Below are 14,817 nucleotides of genomic sequence, written 5' to 3'. Positions count from 1 at the left end.
GAGTCAGTAGCTCTTGGGACACGGGCTCAGATGAAAGCTAATGTCCCTGCTCCAATCTGCCACATTCAAATTTAGACTTAAAGGACAAACTATTAAAGAAAAGGGATTCAAAGGGAAAATTACTTTGTGTAGTACGGGCAACTAAGGAGGAGATTAAATCCTTTGTCTGGGGGCGTTATCAAACAGTTCACTTCCAGAAAGTACTCCTCTTAAAAGTATAGATCTTAATCATTTGCAGTTCAATTAGTCAAGACTTACATCAAGTTTTAAGGTTATTAAAATAAAAGTATCGCTTGGAACATCTCCAGAGTATATTGTCCTTTCATGCAGTAACAAAAAACAGAATGCAAATGGGAATAATAATTAATGGAAGGAGCTGGTGAATTAAACTGCTAATTTAACTTGTTCAAAGCCTGCCAATAACCAGGGAACACGGAGATAGTGTGTCTGGACGAGCTCTGCGTTTAAAACACTTTGGAAGAATGTCAACTAAGCATTTATATTATTTATAGTGTTCGACTCCAATGATTTGCTGGATCAGTAACTTCTCTTCATTAGGGCTTCTGCTTCAACATGTAGGACGCTTTGATCCTACTAAATAAGGCCTCCCTTTTTCCAGTGTCGCTCCAGGATTTGGGGAAATCTCGGGTGCTGGCGCTGCAGGTAGACCAGGAACATCACCGTTTGGTATATTCTATCCATGTAGATGCAGTACCTACACACTATGTGATTGTAAGAGCACTCTTCATTGTTCATAACCAGGTCTATCATTTTTGTAATTAATACAAATAAGTCAATCTTAAATCCACCCAACTTACCTTTTGATCACCGTTTAATTTTGTCTTCAATTTGTTTATATGGGAATCCCCTCCTTGCCAAGATAACACTTGTGTCGTGCAGAATTAGCCTTTAGAAGTTCTAGACGTGTTCTACTCAAGCTGTCCCATTCCAAAGTGCAGTAACATACTAAACACACTCAGCCATCACATTCGCAGTCTAAGGCATTGCGCACACTTGCACGTACCCCAGAGTCCGATTAAAATGTGAAGTCTACAGACTGGGATAGAGGATAAAGTAGGGACCAGACAATTCCAAGGTAAGAGGGTTAATTAAAAACCCGGGGGCTGGTTATGGGGAACGGGTGTTGGCTATAGTGGCATATAGCAGATTACTGACCACCACCTCTCACTGAATTCCACAACCTAAAGATCACACCGAAGGTTGGACTAATAGGGAATACAAAATTATATGAAAATGATACCTGTCCACTTCCTCTGTAACATGCTATGATGGAGTCTGAGTGTATTTAATGCTTTATTGTACCCCTTCTAATCCCTCTAAAATAATTACAAGACGGCACACTTCCTCCTACTTCCCCCCTTTAAACTGCCACAGGATTAGCTCGGCTGGCTTATCAAGTGCCTTTTCTGTAGCCGCCCTGGAGAAGAAAGGATCAAAGAAAAACAAGAAAAGAAAACCATTACGGGCCAACCAACAAAAACAACAAATGGAAACGCCTGAACGAAGAATAGGTTTACAAAAGCAAGTCAGGGTTTATTTTGGTTAGAAGGGAATGTCTGAACAACACAGGACGAGGGAGAACCCAAATCAGAGGGAAAAAGATCAGCGAACGAAGAGGGGGTTGGAGAAAACAAGGGAGTTTTTGTTTAACGTCTGGATGGGTGGACACCTGTGTACTGTACCTGCCTCGGCACACCTGAAGTACAGCAGCTTCTCAGAGCCCGCCCCCCACACACACACACACACACACACACACACACACACACAGGTTGGTAGTTTTTCCAAGAGGGTCCCATGACCTCAAGGACAAAAACAAAAAACCTCAAGTAAGAGGGGGATGGGGGAGAATGTGCTTAGTTACAGCGGCTCCATTGAGAGTTCTCCATTTCCTCCGCCAGGCCCGTTTTGTGGGCCACTCCGGGCTCTGCCGAGTGACCTGCATCCCTATGGAACAAAGCTATTAACTTCACAGTTAATGTCGCCGTCTATTGTTAGTTTTATTCCTGTTCTCCTTTACCAGAAAGAAAAAAAGAAAAGAAAAACTGCCACCATTTGATCTGCAGCAGCGGTTTAATCTCCTGCAGACAACATAAATTGGATTACCCGTAGCACACCAGAAGCAGCTATATACGATGAACTGTAATTCTGTTCAATGAAGAACACGGCAGCAGCAAAGTACTTCCCCCTCCACAGTGGACTTTGCACAAGGTTTATATATATACACATCTAGATCTATATATATAAAACATGCTCTGTTGGCCTGTATATGCATTAGACACACACTTACACATACATATGCATAAACAATTTCCCCACCCCCTCCTCCCCGTCCCATCAGTCCAGTGGAGGCACTTCTTTCACATCATAAGCAGAAAACAAACGTTAAGTGTAATTCTAACTTTTTCGGGCTGTAACAAACCTTCATTAGAGGAAAACAAAACAAAAACCAAACCAAAAACTAAACACGCTTCAAAGCTTTAAATCGAGAGAGGGAGAAAGTTCAAGTTTACCGATAACAGTATTAAGCCAAATAAAAAAAATCTTATTTTTCTTCCCCTCAGTTGGAAAACTCTCCCGTCTGTACAGGTTAGTGTCGCGCCCTGTTCAGTTACAACACTTCGTTCTCTCCCCCCGCCGGCTTGCATATTAGATTAAAAGGAGACCCATGAACACGCAGGCATAAATACGACATCCGTATGGCACTGCCTTTCAAAGCATAAATTAGAACTTTATTTTATTATTACAATATTACAAAAAAGGTAGCGCGACTTCCACCCTGGTATCTCTCCTGACAAAGCCACTGCCTGACACTGTGAGGGACCAAATCGGCCGGTAGGAATCACCCCAGTGAAAACCAAAAGAAAAAAAAAAAAAAATTAAATAACAAGCAAAAAAAAAGAAATATAAATAGTCACAAATTGCAAAAACTGAAGCTTTGAAACCTGAAAAGACATTTGTTACAGCCCAGTACTACACTCACCTATAAAACTTAATTACAATAAAATACTCTAATTTTTTTTCCGTTTTTAAGAAATTCTAAGTTTTTTCTTCCTCTTCTATTCAACTATAGCTTCACTTCAAAAATAATAATTAAAAAAAAAAAAAAAAAAAAAACCTGGAAAAAAAAAAGCCGTTAATATTTTTATTTCTTTAAATAATGATTTTAGTTTTCCTTTTTATACCATGCTCATTTCAGGAAAGTCCAAGGACCAAATACTTAAGGCTTTTTAAAGGGCTGTCAGGGAGGCAAAATGGACTGCAGGCGACAGTGGATTCTCCTGCACACAACGTGACTCAAACCCACACCAACAGGCAACATTCATACAGAATTATTACACTTTTTAAGTTACAGTAGTATAGTAGTTAAGCCAGTGTACATTAAAACAAACAATGCCTTTGCCGTTTCTACCTCCAAACTTGCAAGTGATCAATGTTCTCCTCTCTGAAAGATCCCTTCACTTCAGCACGTGCCAACCTTGCGGAACGGACAATGTCGATCATAAATAAATACAAAAAGGAGGAAAAATAAAAACGGCAACAACAACAACTCAAGCAGCGAAGAACAGAAGTTGGTTTTGGTTCAACTCAAATCACTGGGGGTCTGGAGTTTTACCGCACGAGTAGTGTTTTCCAACCTGCTTCTCAGATCCCTGGGATTCAAGTAGTCGAGTTTTTCGTCTGTTCGAGGGGAGGGGCAACGGGAACGCCGCCGCCCTCTCCGGAATCAGTTAATTCTTCACACGCTTTGTCTGCTGCCCACTCTGTACGTTCGCGAACGAATGGGGATGGACAAATATCAACAGTCGTGAAGCCAACAGTTAACTTATTTACTTCATTGCAGGGCACTTGCTATCGTGCCAAGGCCAACAGGATGGATTCTCCCAGAATGCCGCTGGGAGCAGGACAAACATTGGGAGCGTTGGCTGATGCACCCCACATAGGACGTTAGTGTACATTATATATACAGATAGATTAAATATACCGATAAACTGCTACCTTTGACATTGACCTGATTAATGTAATAGTCCTTAACAAAAAGATACAAATTTTTTTAAACGAAAAAACAAAACAAAAAAATCAAGTATTTAACAGTCTTTGTATGTGGGGGTACAAATTAGCATCACAGTCTGCCCCTATGCAGGCTCAAATCCCAAAATTTGAATCTCACATAAGGGTAAAGGAATACAAATAAAAGTCACAGTTGAATACATGGATTTCCGTAGTGCTTCGACAAAATTATCTGTATGCCGACAAACAGCATGGAGGTGTAAACGTGAAAATGGCCGTTTTCAGCAAAACTGGTCGAAGTTTGATTCAACAGCACTGGGTTTTGATAAAATCTAGCCAACATACATTTAAATACTGTAGTAAAAATAATCTCCACAATGGATGAAGTATTAATTAAATATCTAGATTAAAAACAAGCAGAAGCACAAGCTGTAGTGATAGCCCGACAGATCAAGGTAAAATAATTACCGAAACACCAATAGTTGCAGGTGCAGGGAACAGAGAATGGAGGTTTTATTTCTTCTTAATGCTTTTTCAGGGCCGTCACACTACCGTGTCACAAGCGCTAGTTGTTAAAGAGGAAAAGGTTGAATTGATCACTTGCAAGATTGACAACAAAAACACTGCTTTTAATTTTCTTAATTTATTCTTCTCTTCTCTTAATTATTTTTCCGTTTTAACCATAGCGGTTGCTTATTTAATTTATTCATTTAAACTTTTTAAAAAACGTAAGACTAAAGAGATCAATAAACATGTAGACAAGGCTGTAGCTTATCTGTACCCTGGGTGCTGCATATGCGTATTTCTATTATCACCCGGCTCAGGGGCCCGGCTCATGGGGGGCCTGTGCATTTTGCCCATCATGCCCAGGTTCTGATCTCTGAAGCACGGCTGATGGAAGTCCCCACCCAAGTAATCCATGGTTTGCATCAAGTTAGTCTGGCTGGAGGACCCAGCACTGGCTCTGTAGTGAGTGCCAGGGGCGCAGTCGATGGAGGCCCCCGAGGGCCCCCCGTGGAATGGCATGGCCAGGTCCTGGGACCCAGAGCTGTCACTATTTGGCGTTGGCAAGATGTTATTCCACACGGGCTGAAAGTAGTGCCCGTTGGTGTAGGTCATGGCCCCCGGCATGCCGTTGACAGGCGGGGAAGGCGTGGGCTTGTCCACGGGTGGCTTCAGGCTGAAGGGCTGGCCCAGGCATAGCTCCTGTGGGTAGTTCAAGGTCTTGTGGGGGAAGCCTGGGCCCCCAGGGAGGTCCCGAGGAGGGTGTTTGCAGGGGTGTGGCCCGGGCACTCCCTCGGAGATGTGCTGCAGGTGGGCGAGCTGGTGCTGGTTCCAGGAGCGCTGCTGCTGCTGCTTCATGTCGTTGTGGTAGCCGGGGGGCACTCTGTTCATGGCCGCCATGGCCGGGGGAGGGATGGCCCCGGGGGGAGCGGTGGCAGCCTGGTCCGCCACACTGAGGACGCAGGAAGGCAGGGGGCCAGGAGCGTTGTGCGCGGACACCCGGGAGCTGGCGTTGATGAGCAGGTTGCGGCTGATGGGGCTGGGGTTGGCGATTTGCCCCTCGCACACAGAGGTAGTGCTGATGCCGGCCCTCGCCTGGCAGAACTGGTTGATCTGGTGCACGATGCTGCTCAGGTCGGCCTGCCGGTTCTGGTGCAGGCTGGCGGCCATGGACAGCGGAATGGTTGAGGTAGACACGGTCACATTTGGGGGGGCGTCAGCGTCTGGCATCTTCCTGTTCCCATGCAACCCCGGAGGCGGCTGCTGCTGCAGCAAAATGCCGGGCGGAGGGTGGCCCAGGTTCGGGGGGTGCGGGAGAGTCTGTGCCGGCGGAAGCCCTTGAGGATGCTGGAGGCCAGGTGGCTGTGCCATGCTGGGCGGGTGCCGCAGGCCCTGGGGCGGCTGTTGCTGCTGTAAAGTCTGTTGGTGGGACATGCTCTGCTGCTGCTGTAAGGCCTGGGGCCGGGAAAGGCCCTGGGGGTGGGGGATAGTCTGTGGGAGGGTTAAAGTGCTCGGTGTGGCGTAGGGCCCACTAGGGGGGTTCATGATGATCTCGGGGAGCAAACGTGCTCTGCTGCCGTCAAAGTCCTTCAGGATGCCCTTGACGGGGACCTTGACGATGGCGAGGAGGCCCGCCTTTGCGCTGGCTTGAGAGGGGTATGGGCTGTAGCGCTGGCCGGACGTGTCCAGTCCGTTCACTGTGCGGCGGATGTGTTTCCTCTGAGGAACTTTGACGCTGTTCGGGAAGATTTTTATAGTCAGTGGATTGTTGGCAACTTTCTTAGCATAAGCATCCAATTCCGCTGGGGTTGGATACTGTGCGGATCTCATCTTCTGTGTAGTGTCCCCTGTGAGACAAGAAACAGAGGGGAGGGGGGGGAAAGAGAGCACACCTGTGAAAACCAGCTACAATGCAAGACGCCAAAAAAAGCAATGTCATTTCACGTCTCTCAGCACAGACACGCAAACCTCAGCATGAGTTGCAGAAACGGAAACTCTCCGATAATGGAGGAGGGGAGGTTTAGTTCTCAGCGCTTCAGATATCCAATATTTAGGTCCATATGGGTGGATGCAATGCTTTTAATCAGATTACATATACATTAAATGACACCCTCTTTGCTGCACTTAGCATTATTTTGTCATCGTTCCTGCGATTGTTGGTAAACAGAGGATTTTTCCGAAACACAAAAGAACAAGACAGAACTGCGAGAGTAGGCTTGCCGTCTCAGAAACTCTGTACAAGAAGGATAATGTATGCAGTCCGCCCCAAAAATCAACAGCTAAAGCTCTTATTACAGCACCTCAACAGGATTAAGCCTCTTGCTGCATTAGAGCGTCGTGTCATGTGGCATCTATAATCACAGTGAGCGCTAACGAGCACTCAGACTGCTGTAGGCCGAGTATAATTGGTGCAAAGTGTCTTTGCTTTATTTAACAATACTCGGGTGCCACTGTGTGTGCGTGCACGCTTATCTAATGTGGGATTTGGACAGTGCAGAGCGGACAAAAACAAAACAAAACAAAAAAAAAACAATCTGCTATAGCAGGAGTCTCCCTCAGGCGCCACCTTATAAACTAACATTCACACCACCGGTCTTCAAGTGCCCAGCCACCAGCCAGTCAATACCTCTCTCTGGACTGATTTTAATGGGCCTGAGTCGTGCATCAACACCATCCCTGTATAATAGGCTCTCGAGTGGTGGGCCATGATCGAGGCTGTGGGGAGGCAACTCCAAAGAGTGGCCAGGTACACACAGGTGAGGTGAGAAGGGCCTCTCCTGACAGCTGATCAACGCCATTACAACTCCCCCCCCCCCCTGCACAGTGGCTGTGAAAAGAAGCTGCTAATTGCTGTGCTGAGGCGAGGCGGCACAGCCAGGCAGAACGGCCCTCTTCACTTCCCCGATCCTCTGATCCACTCAAGTCTCCCGGGCCAGGCCGCCTCAATAGAGTGGCAAGGTGCAGCCAGTGTGACACATTTATATTAAAGAAATATGAAAAGAAAGATGAATGTTACACGTATGGATCAAAGGATCTCAAGTGTCCCAACAGGAGCAACCTTTTGTTCCCAACAACCCTTTTAAAGGGGAAAGAAAACCAGCCACATCCGACCTTATTCATCTGCTGACTGGAACCATTAGTGCAGTGGCATGGTGGCTGAAAAGGTCTTGGCAAGGTGTTGCTGAAGGTTTTTAAATACTCTTACTCAATTCCTCACTTTCTTTCAGCAATCACTTAAGCACAGCTCCCATGCCCCCCCTTCCCCTATGTACTTCGTTCGAGCTCTCCCATCTCCACAGAGCAGCTCAGACTCACGACTGCTAAATGGGGCAGGATCTTTGAAACTTTAGCTCGGGGAGCACTTGAGAAAGGGTCTAATTGCTCCAAGGTTAGGGATCTGGAGAACAGCTCATCAAAATATAAATAGAGCACAAAGACACCCAAAGGTTTTACTCTTGGAAGAGGTATCCTTCACAATTATATCCGACCTTAGTCAGACCGCTGTCTCTCCGGCAGGGAACCGTTTAAATAAAACATTGCCATTTAAATGACAGAACGATTCCCGTCCGCTTTCATCTCAAAACTGCAGTTTTAATGCCATCAGGTGAACCTTGAAAGAAGCAAAGGACATTTGCATCTATTTACATAAGACTGTTTTAACAGCGGCCGATCCAGGAAGCTGTGTGCTCTCTCACGGCGGAGATGCTATCAAAGCTCCTCGGAGATAATTTGATGCAACAGCGAGGCGCTGAAGTTTTAATCCAGATCTCAAGAGGCAATTCCACAGACACAACAAAATGCAGCAACGCAACAAGGATTATACGGCTGCCTCTTTGCTGTGAACAAATGTTTAACATTCGTCATTTGCAATCTGTGTGCAAATATAGGCTTTGAGTTTCAAAGTTTCTTTAAATAATAAAGTATGAAACCATTTTACAGTAACGCTGGCTTCTCATCGGGCATTAACGAGATTTAACACTTCTACCTTGGTGTAACCCTGGGCAATTGCTCGCATTCAATGATGAATACAAACGCCCTGTGGAGAATGTTATATATGAATTAGATCCTATTATTAACTATGTCGGCAGATCTTCCATTATCACTATCTAACCTGGTTAAAGTCCTAATTCTGCGTCTTAATTGATGGACCCTTTCACCACCCCACTCACAACTCCCCCACTGTTATCTTGACATAAAATCATTATAAACTTGCAGTGATTCAGCAAAGATGGGGGGGCGAGAGTACAACACAGCACTTACCAAGCTTACTGCATGTACAACGGTACCATTTGGAGGCAAATTAGCGACAAATCGTGCTGGATTTAAGACTTTGACACTCAACGCGCTGCCGCCACATTAGAGATACACCGAGAGCAAATTCCCCTTGATTAAGGTGCACTCTGTGGTGGAACAATAATAAAAGTTAATTGAAGCCCTGCAAAGTCCCCAGGGAAAGCACTGGAGCGCCAAGGAGTGGCTGATGCAGATTAAAGGGTTATCCTCGGGGGAACAGACACCTCTCAGCACTGTTCCCAGATGAGAGAGATGCACAATAAGTAAACAGGCAACATTCATAGGTGAGCCCAATGCATCATTAATTAACCTGCGCGGAAGGCTCAGAGTGCTATACTGCCGAATTGCAGGCTAGTCAGCAAGTTGTAACTGGAACAATGAAAGGCAATAAATTAGCTTTTTTGCATGAGGGGTAGAAGAAAAGAAAGCAACAAACAAAAATCCTGAGAGATCAGATGACAAACGGACAGTGCCAAAGATAATCAAGTTGGAGGCCACAATAAATATAATAGAAGCCCGGCTCAGCTATTTTCAGGGTTTAAGCATTCCCAGACACAAACTTTGTTATGATTTTCTTTCCCAGACATTGGCCATCATGATGTTCCGAAAAGATGCTACAAAACACACAAAAAACAAGAAAGCTTGGATAAAAGGGATTAACAGAAGCCTGCAGGAAAACATGTGACAAGACCTGATGGGAGATTTCCCCTTCCCTCTCTCGGAGGGTGAGTTACACCAAACGAGTGCGTCTAAAAGGCCTGAAAATGCAGGAATCCCAATTCAAGAGTATCCGTGGATATTGCAGTATTGTGCATATTAAAGAAAAAAGGAAAAAAATCTGCAGGAGAACAAAAGCACCGTTTCCCTTGGCTGTACAGGTCCCCCGTTTCTCCATTAATGAGGATTAATTGTGCACCACAAAAACTGAAATATGAGGGAAACTGAGCACATGACGGGTATTATTTCAACAGTTTAGGGCAAATTAGAGCCCTGTGTTCCTCAACAAAAGGATTACAGGCTATAATCAAATGAAAGGTTGCGGATGTCGGTGAGCAGCCGGTTTGTGTGCATTTCACTAACGGCCACTTCAGAATAGGAGCCTGCCATACAGGCTCCTTTTGATCACGCACCCCTCGTTTCCTCGGACCGCCGTAAAGAGCACAGCGGCTCACAAGGTCCCGTCTCGTGTGTGCGATGGCTCGGATGCCTCGTTTTGTTTTCCAATTGCTTCCAATTAATTTTAATTAGGATCCAAGCATTACAGTATTGTCAGTGCTTAAAGTGTCGGGGTGGGGGGGGGGGGTACATTATCTAATTTGGCCTCTAATTTTTGAATCTGACACTAATTAATAAAAAATGCCTCCTTACAATCTATAAACCGATACACTACACACATTTCCATGTACAAACAGGCTCTTCAATGCCTCAAAGGGTGAAGGACTCTCTGCTAGTGTATTGAAGAAATCGCTGGTATCTGGGCTGTTGTGCATCTCGGTTTGGACTGTGGCAAGATGTGGAGGGGCCAGGCAGTGCCCGACTAAGGGTACATGTGCGGTCTTGATACCCATCTGAGGGTTGTTTTTTCCCTTTGTGTGTGTGTGTATTAAGAGAGCACTGAGATGCAAGACTGACTTGAAGCAAAGCAAAGGCTATGATCAAAGAAAGACCATCGTCTTCCACCTATGAAAACACAGGCTTTTGCCAGTGTGCTCGGCTCCGGGTGGATGGGCGTGTGGCTGAGGGTCTCTGCACGAATGCATCTCAGAGGGCCTGCTGTCCACATTAGTTTCCAGTCATTGTGACAAATGGTGCCCAAGACAGGCAATTCATTTTGTGGCATATATTGATGACCCAGAGACAGATGGCTTCCAGTTCTCTAGAATATCAAGATATGAGGAGCTATTAAGAAATCTAAGAAGTCTAAGGCACATGCATTTTTGGAAAGATAATTTGGGAATGCCAATGGCTGCCCTGGGTTGTCGGGAAGCCATTGCTAAGTCTCCCAGTCCTGCGGGCGAGCGCCTGACTGTAAACATGCAAAGGGGTAAACTCTTTCATGACAGAAAAACAGAATAGGCTTGCGACGGCATTCGGCAGTGCAAATTCGGCATTACAAATTATGTTTTCATTCCCAATTTCTGCCCCGCTGCACTATGAAAATACCCAAGGTCTTCCTCCAAGAAATACAAAAACTTTGCTTTAACCAATTAGTTTATTTTTCTGGGTGATATCACACTAATAAATTGATAGGACAGATTTAAAGATGTATATAAAAGGTATAAAGATAAATGTATATAAGTCATGCCATTCCCTCTAATTATATAGAACTAAAGGGTTCGGTTTAATTCTTATTTTGAATACTTTCAGATTGAAATCAAGAGGATTGTGAAAAGATATGGAAAAACAAAAAAACAAAAAAAATGCTGCTTGAACACTGAACCAAAGCAGATGTTGCAAATGTTAAAAACAAAACAGCATTATAAAAAGTATAATACTTGTGTAGATTATATATACACACACACATATATCCATCTATATAAATAATGTACCATATTTAAGCGAGAGGTTCAAATCATGACTGAAGTTAAAGTCATTAACCAAAATAAATACATTTATAAAACCAACAAACATGGATGGTTATGACTCATTTTGACAGTCCGTGGAATAATTCCTTATATTAAATACCCAAGGGTGAGTGTGATTACAGCACTGTGGATGTGAAATTATGGTCCTGATTAGCCCAGCCATAGAGAAAAGTAGGCCAAGCCAGATTTGAGCACTGTGACGCACTGGGAATTCCTGAGTTCGCTTTTTACCAAAGGATAAACATTCCCCTGGGAAGGAAGGGGAGAAAAAATTAAAATACAGCAAAGTTGGGTGTGTGATTGTGCCAAAGAAAACAAAATACATTAAAAACTTCAGGGAAATATTTTCAACCAGATAATATATTTTATTAACTTGAAGAATGATTGATTGTGAACTATGTCTTGAGAATGGATTCATATTCATACCTAGAGCTCTTTTCTTGTGTAAGTGTCTGACCATCAGCCTCTTACTGTGATCATATTTACAGGATACCAGACCGATAAAGCACACAAGGGGAAGGTAAACCAAATCCCTTTCAGACGAATAGATTAAAAAATGAAAAAGGTGTGAACACTATGTAGGAACAAATGAGAAAAAAATAAGGGATTGAAACAAATGTCACCTGACCCATCTGTTGCCCTCAGGCATTAGGGTCACCTCTATGAGTGACATTTCAGGCCAACATCTAAACCAGGAGACCAGCTCTTAATCTCGTTTCCCTACAGAGTTTGATCCTAACTGTCCTGCCGCTTTATATTGGCAGTGTCCGAGGCGCCGTGGGGACCCACTAGGGCGGTGGGCAGGCGGTGTACTTACATTTCTGAAGTCCAGTGTTCATCTGCGTGTGAGAAGGAAGCTGGAAGGGGAGGTCACCTGGTACTGGCAGACAGGCCAGCATTTCACAGAGGCACTAATGCAACATGGGACAGTCGCTCCTCCTCACACTGCGAAGAAAGACAAGAATGAATTAATAAATAACCGGCCTTTTCTGAGCGGCATCTTCACAATACAACCACTGCACTGGCAGAGGCGCACAACTCCGAAAGGTCAAAAGGAAAAGAGTGAAGAACGCTTGCCTTTTTTTTTTTTTTTTTATATAGATACCATCTACCTTTTGCGCAATATTGTTCATGTGTGTCACGGCAGAATTGGCACCAGCTGAGACAAATGTAGGAGCGAAACCTTGGGACTATGTAAATGTGCTGGTAACAATGCCTGCGATTGTCATTTTGGACATTTGCATCTTTAAAAAAAAAAAAAAAAAAAAATGAAGAGCATTGTTAGGCAAAAGTGATGAGGAACATTGCCAGAAACATGAGCAGAAAGCAGGAATATCTCGGGCCGAGTCTGTAGAGCAGCCATTTGTCCTTTACATCAAATCAGACTTTGTAAAGTAAGGATTTACAAACACACTGCCCCCTTTATGCTGCCACACATCGAGCACTACTCAAAGTTATCAGTCTTTCCTCTCCAACAAAAAGCTGAGCATGGGAGCTGGAAACTTCCAGGCAAATCCCCCGTCAGCTGGCATCACAAATTGCGAGATGTTTCTAGTGCCGTATCTCCACGATCAGTGCGGTTTAAAGCAGTTAGTGGTGACGGGGCTCTTCACAAAAGGGCTAAAAGGCAGAGTGGGTTTTTAAAAACCATCAACTGATGAAAAACCAAGCAGAAACTATGATTTTTGTATTTAAGACACCGATTTCACATAATAAGAAACTGTTGAAAAGGAAGGGAAACTTGCTGCTAAAAGCCTAATTGACTTCTGTCTTAATCCTGTAGAGAGGACAACCCTAAAAACCTTTACCAATTATTTCACGCATTTTCAAAACATACACACGCTATTACAGGTTTAAACATTAAACTGCTGCGCATTTTAATTGCCAGAGATTTAAACCAACTCATTTTTGTTCGGCGTGTCAGGGAGGGATTAGGCGCCCGTACAGTTTGTCAATTTAGTCTCCCCTCCGCAGGATGTCCGCCTGCAACAGCCAACGCAAAGCAAACGGCTAAGTTGGAGAGGCAATTACTATATAATAACCTTGGCATTGTGCTGTACCTCCAGCACCAGTTAAAAGCTGTATTATGCTGCGGTGGCCTGTCTGAGCGAGAAATGAAGTCACTTAAAAACCTCAAAAGGTCAGGTTGACAGCTCATTTAATCCTCACGCTAAGGAAAACAAGTATTAATGAAGCTGTGGGTTACATAAATAACTGAGCCTGGTGCGTCTGGGGGAGTGTGCATGTGTGTTGGGGGGAATGGAGTCCCACGGTCACAGAGTTTCACACCAGTCAAATGCCCTCTCCCAGAGTCACTTCTCTCGATGATTTACAGTATAACCAACATATGGTAATGATTTCAGGCTCTGATTTAATGTGTCACAAAGCATTAGCTTTAATTGGTGTTTAAAAAAAAAAAAAAAAAAAATTCCTACACTGTTTTAGTTAGTTAAAGCTTGCCCCAACAGTGGCTTAAACTTCAGAGATTTTTTTATATACATATATAGCAACAGCTTTCTAAAACAAATAGGCACACATGTTGCATCTCATTTTCACAGAGACTGACCAATTCAATGTGGAAAATACATTAAACAAAATAGACCTAAGAGAAAGAAACCAGAAATAAGGTTTGCAACAGCGAGTAATAGGACATTGGATTGTTCCATGATGGTTTAAAATGATCCGACTATTTAAAATCCCAGTTTGGTTTTGTATACGTCCCTTTTTCTGTCAACAGAGCCACACAGTTACAAAAGCCTCAGGCAACGCTGGTCTATAAGCTTCCTGTCAGGCGGTGCATTTTTATCAAGGAAACATTTGAAGAATATAGGTTTAGAGCGAATCAGTCAGCAGGGGTGCCCGGGGCGGGGGGGGTCAAAAAGCCCCTAGCCTCAGCTGTGCGAGACTGTACACAGCACAGTGGCACCCAGGGGCCGAGAGAGGGCCCAGACCTGGCCCAGCTCTGGGAGTGATCGTCCGCCTGCTGGAGCCCCCGCACGCTCCGTGTGTGAATGTCAAAAACTCCAAAGAGAAACCGCAAAGGTCAGCTTATGGTAATGCGTCCGACACCTCGCAGCTCTGGCGAACGTAAAGGTTAATGAACTCGTGGACATCAAATCAGCGGGACGGGAGGGGGAGGGCTGATGACTCCGCATTAGGAAATCTGTTAATAAGCAATATGTTGCATACACACTCCAGCGTACCACATCAGGAGAGAGCGGGAGGAGACATTACTCATAAAGGACAGCAGGCGGGGGTGGGGGTGAACTCCCTGCCGTGGATTTAACGGCCCGTCGCAGAGGGAGTGATTTGGGACTCGTATCGCCAGCCGAGGGACACTACTGTTGAGGTTGTGTTAAAAAGATCACTGCGCAAAAAAAAAAATGGTCACCCATCAATGCTCTCA

At 44.5% G+C, this 14,817-nt stretch overlaps 1 protein-coding gene across 2 annotated transcripts in view; it reads right to left on the bottom strand.

The window, feature by feature from the left end:
- Nucleotides 1-1,529: 1,529 nt before the first annotated feature.
- The window catches only part of fam222ba (family with sequence similarity 222 member Ba), a 28,154-nt gene continuing 14,866 nt past the window's right edge, over nucleotides 1,530-14,817 (bottom strand). For both annotated transcript variants that reach the window (XM_066695600.1, XM_066695599.1), the window contains exons 2-3: nucleotides 12,229-12,356; nucleotides 1,530-6,380 (exon numbers count right to left, since the gene is read on the bottom strand). In XM_066695600.1, the coding sequence (XP_066551697.1) occupies nucleotides 4,801-6,380; nucleotides 12,229-12,310 (1,662 nt within the window). In that variant the 5' untranslated portion in view covers nucleotides 12,311-12,356 and the 3' untranslated portion in view covers nucleotides 1,530-4,800. The remainder of the gene's footprint in view (nucleotides 6,381-12,228; nucleotides 12,357-14,817) is intronic.

The sequence above is a fragment of the Amia ocellicauda genome, chromosome 22 (genome assembly GCF_036373705.1).
Source record: "Amia ocellicauda isolate fAmiCal2 chromosome 22, fAmiCal2.hap1, whole genome shotgun sequence".
In the NCBI taxonomy this organism is placed as follows: Eukaryota; Metazoa; Chordata; class Actinopteri; order Amiiformes; family Amiidae; genus Amia; species Amia ocellicauda.
Note: the sequence above shows the minus strand (reverse complement) of the source record. Positions and strands in the feature narration are given on the sequence as shown.